Source organism: Drosophila subpulchrella, chromosome 2R (assembly GCF_014743375.2).
Source record: "Drosophila subpulchrella strain 33 F10 #4 breed RU33 chromosome 2R, RU_Dsub_v1.1 Primary Assembly, whole genome shotgun sequence".
Lineage (NCBI taxonomy): Eukaryota > Metazoa > Arthropoda > Insecta > Diptera > Drosophilidae > Drosophila > Drosophila subpulchrella.
In genome coordinates, this window is record NC_050611.1 from 11,205,159 (window position 1) to 11,211,395 (window position 6,237).

General features: G+C 38.8%; 2 protein-coding genes across 2 annotated transcripts; both read left to right on the top strand.

Annotated features, from left to right (window-relative positions):
* The first annotated feature begins 765 nt into the window (after positions 1-765).
* LOC119550375 (probable cytochrome P450 12d1 proximal, mitochondrial) lies at positions 766-2,542 on the top strand. Its single transcript, XM_037859022.1, has 4 exons — positions 766-882; positions 939-1,276; positions 1,341-1,457; positions 1,513-2,542. Exons 1-4 carry the CDS (start codon positions 787-789, stop codon positions 2,531-2,533), a joined length of 1,572 nt encoding a protein of 523 aa, XP_037714950.1. The 5' UTR covers positions 766-786; the 3' UTR covers positions 2,534-2,542.
* A 966-nt stretch (positions 2,543-3,508) lies between these two features.
* LOC119551375 (probable cytochrome P450 12d1 proximal, mitochondrial) lies at positions 3,509-5,349 on the top strand. Its single transcript, XM_037860696.1, has 4 exons — positions 3,509-3,629; positions 3,688-4,013; positions 4,072-4,188; positions 4,241-5,349. Exons 1-4 carry the CDS (start codon positions 3,540-3,542, stop codon positions 5,259-5,261), a joined length of 1,554 nt encoding a protein of 517 aa, XP_037716624.1. The 5' UTR covers positions 3,509-3,539; the 3' UTR covers positions 5,262-5,349.
* The last annotated feature ends 888 nt before the right edge of the window (positions 5,350-6,237 follow it).

Below are 6,237 nucleotides of genomic sequence, written 5' to 3' on the forward strand. Positions count from 1 at the left end.
GACCACAGCAGAGCACAGCACTTCTTGGCCATGTCTTGAGAACTCAAGAGTTGCATTTCTCTTTTCGCTACCTATAGATTAAAGATGGAAACCTTAAATGATGCAAAATAAAGTCGTGCATTTTTAGATTAAAACATTTTATGAGGATGGTTAGTAAAATGTCGTTTGAAAGATAACATTTCAAGTAAAGCAAGCAAATATGGCAAAAGAATTTCATATTAAAACAAAATTATTTAAATATATTTCTTTTTTAGTTAAGTTAGAAAACATATCGCGTATGCTTATATTAGGTAAGTAAAGTGTACAATGTACACTAGGAAATTTTAATATATCGTCCATTAAATGGCTTTGAAATGGATCACCTTTTTGTGCAATTTTGTAAATAAATAAGTTTACAGAATGGCAAACGCTTTTCCTAATTTGATTAGATTATCTTCAAAAGCCACAAGCACGCGACTATTGTTATCTCTTAATACTAAACATATAATCGAACGTTGCCTTTGGTGGAGAATTGGATAGACAAATCTTATCAGAAATTTCATCATACATTTTTTGACCAACAAGCAATTTAAATCGTAGAGATAGCCAGAAATTTAAACTTCAAAAACTGCAAGACATGCTCGATAGCGACTTATAGCAAGACGGAATTTTTTTTTAGTTCTGCTTTGTTTATTGATAACCTTTGTTTGTTCCTTTCTCTTGAGATAAGGATAGGCTATAAATACGCTGGGGAGTTGTCTTTATAGGTCAGTTGTTCGATAGTAGAGCAAGTTTAATAAGATAAATATGAATATTTTGCAGACAGCACAGCGGGTGGCCATCACAAATGGTTCCATTCAGTCTGTGAGGGCAGCTTCTGGACAGGCACAGGTTTTTGCCAATGTGAGTAGAGCTCTATTCGTAATAGTGATATATAATAATAGAGTTATTAACTATAGATAACCGAAAATGCAACTATACAAGCTAGACCTTATAAAGAGATCCCACGTCCTGGGAAGATAGAGTTCATAAGGTCGTTCATGCCGGGTGGCGAGTTCCATGACGCCTCCATTGTGGATTATGCGGCAGCGATGAGAAGTCGTTATGGGGATATCTTTATAATGCCCGGAATGTTCGGACGCAAGGATTGGGTGACCACGTTTAGTACCAAGGATATAGAGATGGTATTCCGCAATGAGGGAATTTGGCCCGAACGAGAAATGTTCGCTTCGTTTCAACACTACCGGACTAAAATAAGGCCAGATGTTTATGGAGAAAATCCAGGTCTTGTGGCATCGTAAGTTAAAAGTTAAACAAATATTTAAAGAATATTCGTATTAACAACGTAATCCAACTTCCAGGCAAGCGGAGACTTGGGGTAAAATTCGATCAGCCCTGAATTCAATTTTCATGCAACCCAAGGGCCTAAGAACCTACTACGAACCACTTTCCTACATCAACAATGAGTTTATTGAGCGGTAAGAAATAAAAGGCATAGTTATATTTATTCTCCAGACTATTAACCGTTTCCAGAATCAAGGAAATACGAGATGTTAAGACCCTGGAGGTACCTGATGACTTTATGGATGAAATGAGACGTCTGATTTTCGACTCCCTTGGTTTGGTGGCCTTCGATCGCCAAATGGGTTTGATCAGACAGAATCGGGACAATCCCGATGCTCTAGTATTGTTTAATATGGCAAGAAAAGTGCTCCAATATGTCTTCGAATTGGACGTCAAGCCATCGATGTGGCGGTATATCTCAACTCCTGCATATAGGAAAATGATGAGCGTTCTCGACGAGTCCTTGCTGGCTGCGCAGAATATGTTGAGGGAAACCCAGGAGTTGTTGGAAAAGCGCCGCCAGTCAGGCGAGGAGGTGAATAGCAACAGCATGCTGGAGCGGATGATGGACGTGGATCCGAAACTGGCGGTTGTTATGAGTTTGGACATCCTGTTTGCCGGAGTTGATGCCTCATCTAATTTGTTGTCAGCTGTGCTGCTTTGTCTGGCTAAGAATCCCGAAAAACAGGGCAAACTGCGAGAGGAACTTCTGAAGATTATGCCCACCAAGGACACCCTTCTCAACGAGGACACCATGAAGGATATGCCTTACCTAAGGGCAGTGATCAAGGAGGCCCTGCGATACTATCCCAATGGTTTGGGCAACTTGCGAATTTGCCCCACAGACGTCACCCTCTCTGGTTACAATGTGCCAAAGGGCACTAACTTGGTTTTGGCTTCAAATATTCTTATGCACGACAAAAACTACTATTCGGAGCCTGAGAAGTTCCTGCCAGAGCGCTGGCTAAGGGATCCCGCGACTGGAAAGAAGACCCCGATCAATCCTTTTACCTTCTTGCCATTTGGCGCCGGACCTCGCATGTGTATTGGCAAAAGATTGGTGGACCTGGAAATTGAGACGAGTGTTGCTAAGTTGATAAGGAATTTCCAGGTGGAATTCAACTACGATTCCAGTCGTCCCTATAAGACTTCCTTCCTCATGGAACCGGCCATTCCTTTCCGCTTTAAGTTCAGTGATATCGACCAATAATGGCTTTAAAATGTATACACCTTCTTGTGAAATACTGTAAATAAATAATCTTAATCTAAGTACTAAAAGATTTCCCATTAGATTGGATCTTTCAAATGGGCACAAGCTTTATATGGCAAGCACGCGACTAATGTTATCTCTAGAGGGAATACCTCTCTAAAATTGATTTTTAATTGCGAGAGCCAAAACCAAAAGCCGAACAACATTTAAACGAGCCCGTGATGTTTTAGCGGTAATGGGTGAATCGGTGGGAGTGCTGGGTTGTTTTTGGTCAGGTGTGGTCCATAGAATGTGTTGGCCTATTTGGCCAATTGGAAAATGCAAATTTAATTGGCGGCTAATTTGGAAAATTGGCGTAAAATTGAAAATTGATCAGCAAATCAATGTGGCCAGTTCTTTTTCGTCCTTGCTGGCTTCCTTTTTCCTCTAAATTTGTGTGTTTGGGAAATTTGATGTTAGGTCTGGGATGGCTTTAAATGTTTTCGCTTACTTTTAGTTTCTGTCAAATTAAGAGACTAAACAATCAGATTTAGTTGTTGCTATATGTTTTGAATGATAAACCATTGAGCGTTATCTAAAATGTATATATTTAACTCAAAATAAACAATAATTTTTGTTTGTAATAAATAATTTTATAGTGGCAAACTTGTCTTAAAATATGTCAGCACTAAAAAAAATAAGTTACAAATATTTTAATATTTTTTTAAGACCTTTAAAGGGGTATTATAAGTCCAAACGCTCTTACATGCATTCTCAACCGGTTTTCCAGCTCTCACGGTCCGTTGTTTATATTTTTTTTGCTGAGTGGGGTAGGCAAATCATGGTGATACTCTGTTTATTTGATAAGAAATTGAAACTCATGCTTTGTTTGCTAGGTTTTGTTTTGGTTTGAAAGCTTTACTTTGTATAGCTCTCTTCTCTATTCTCTCTGCTTATACTTTTTAGAGATAAGGCATAGCTATAAGAATGCATTCAATAGTGAACAGGTTTTCAGTTGAGCACGAGAATGATTACCCTGAACAGTGCGCGATCTGTTGCGATTTTCGTAGGCCCCGTTCGATCTCTGAGATCAGCCTCCGCCTTGGCACAAGCTCAGGTTAGTAAAAACGTAAGTCTATGAGAAAAGTAGTGAAAACTATAATTCTTAATTAAAGATAACTGAGGAATGCAAGCCCTACCATGAGATCCCGCGGCCCAACAAATTTAAATTCATGAGGGCTTTTATGCCTGGAGGGGAGTTCCAAAATGCATCAATAACGGAATACACTTCTACCATGCGAAAGCGTTATGGAGATATCTATATAATGCCTGGAATGTTCGGCCGCAAGGATTGGGTGACCACATTTAGCACCAAGGATATAGAGACGGTCTTTCGCAATGAGGGTATCTGGCCACATCGCGATGGTCTGGATTCTATTGTATATTTTCGCCAACACGTTAGACCAGATGTTTATGGAGAGGTTCAGGGTCTGGTTGCTTCGTAAGACAAACAAATCTTGACATTATAATCCTCAGCTAACTGATATTTAACTATCCAGACAAGACGAGACTTGGGGCAAACTGCGTTCAGCAATCAATCCCATTTTCATGCAGCCAAGAGGCCTGAGAATGTACTACGAACCCCTGTCGAACATTAACAATGAGTTTATAGAGCGGTTAGTACTTAAATCATAAAATACAATCCTGGATTAATCTGATTCCTAACAGAATTAAGGAGATCCGCGATCCCAAAACCCTGGAAGTACCGGAGAATTTCACGGATGAAATCTGCCGAATGATTTTTGAATCACTGGCCCTGGTGGCATTCGATCGGCAAATGGGTTTGATCAGAAAGAACCGCGATAATCCCGATGCATTAACACTCTTCCAGACCACGAGGGATATCTTCCGGTTGACATTTAAGCTCGACTTCCAGCCCTCCATGTGGAAGATTATTTCAACACCCACTTACAGGAAAATGAAGAGAACCCTCAACTCCAGTTTGGATGTGGCCCAGAAAATGATGAAGGAAAACCAGGAGGCGCTGGAAAAGCGTCGCGAAGCGGGTGAAAAAGTTAATAGCAACAGTATGCTAGAGAGATTGATGGAGATCGATCCCAAAGTGGCTGTGATTATGGGCTTGGACATCCTCTTCGCCGGTGTGGATGCCACTTCTACACTTCTCTCTGCGGTTCTACTCTGTCTTTCGAAATACCCGGAAAAGCAGCTGAAACTGCGAGAGGAGCTCTTGAGGATCATGCCCTCAAAGGATAGCCTGCTCAATGAGGATACCATGAAGGATATGCCCTATTTGAGGGCTGTAATCAAAGAGACCCTGCGATACTATCCCAATGGCTTGGGAACCATGCGAACATGCCAACATGATGTGATACTCTCCGGTTATACGGTGCCCAAGGGAACAACTGTCCTACTTGGTTCCAATGTCCTGATGAAAGACAGTTCGTTCTATCCGCGACCAGATGAGTTTCTACCAGAGCGCTGGCTAAGGGATCCGGCGACGGGTAAGAAGATGCAGGTCAGCCCCTTCACTTTCCTGCCCTTTGGTTTTGGACCCCGCATGTGTATTGGCAAAAGAGTGGTGGACCTGGAAATGGAGACCACTGTGGCCAAGCTGATTCGCAATTTCCACGTGGAGTTCAATCGGGATGCCAGCAGACCTTTCAAGACCATGTTTGTCATGGAACCGGCTATTGCATTCCCCTTTAAGTTTACTGATGTCGATCAGTAGAACCCATTTTATTCGTTGCACTTAGTTGTGCAATAAGTTCCTTATAGCTATATATTTTGTTTACAATAAATGTTTTCTTGATAACACCGCCGGCAGATAAGATACTTGGGTTTTAACGATTGCATTATACTTGTATAGTGCCATCACTACTGTTTTGATAAGCAAAGTGTTTGAAATCAAAGATAAGATTTGCTTGTGTTGAGCTATCGCAAACTTTTTGTTGCTATTATCTCGTACTTGAAATAGATTTTTATGTTCTAAATTAGGAGAGTGTGAAAGAGGCATACCTAATGATTGACGATAATTGGAGGTATCGTGGGAATTTCACACCAAATTGTCAGTTAAGTTGCTTGCACATTTTTGTTCTAGTTGATTGGTAAGTATTGAGTTAATTACAAATACATTTTTTTATTTGAGGGATGTTAATAAAACCTTTCCATATTAATTTATAAAACATTTTAAAAATATTCCACTCATTCCTAACTTAAAAAACATAAATGGCAAAATGAAATATGCGGATTAATTGGCATTAGCGTTCATCATATTTTGTTGTTTAATTTGCATAAGGAAAAAGTAATTAGCAAATGAATATAATTTCTATTAATTATTCTATTTCAACCAAAATTAAAATTCTTTTATGAAGCAAAGTTTTTTTTATAGGTATAAATAATTGTAGATTAAAATGTAGGTTAAAATGTACACTGATAAAAAAAACGTAGTAAATCCAAATATTTCATATTCAACCCAAATATTTTTCGCTTTGATTTTCATCCATTGCGGTTTTTATTAAATTTAAATATGCGCATATTAACCTTTTTTTCCATATTAAATTTAAATATTTTCGGAATAGATTTTAATATTTTAAATTTTTAAGTTATATATAAGCCATATTTAAATTAAATACAATGCATATTTATATTTAATACAATGACTATTTGATTTTAAATTTTAAAAATTTGAATTAAATAGTACACGT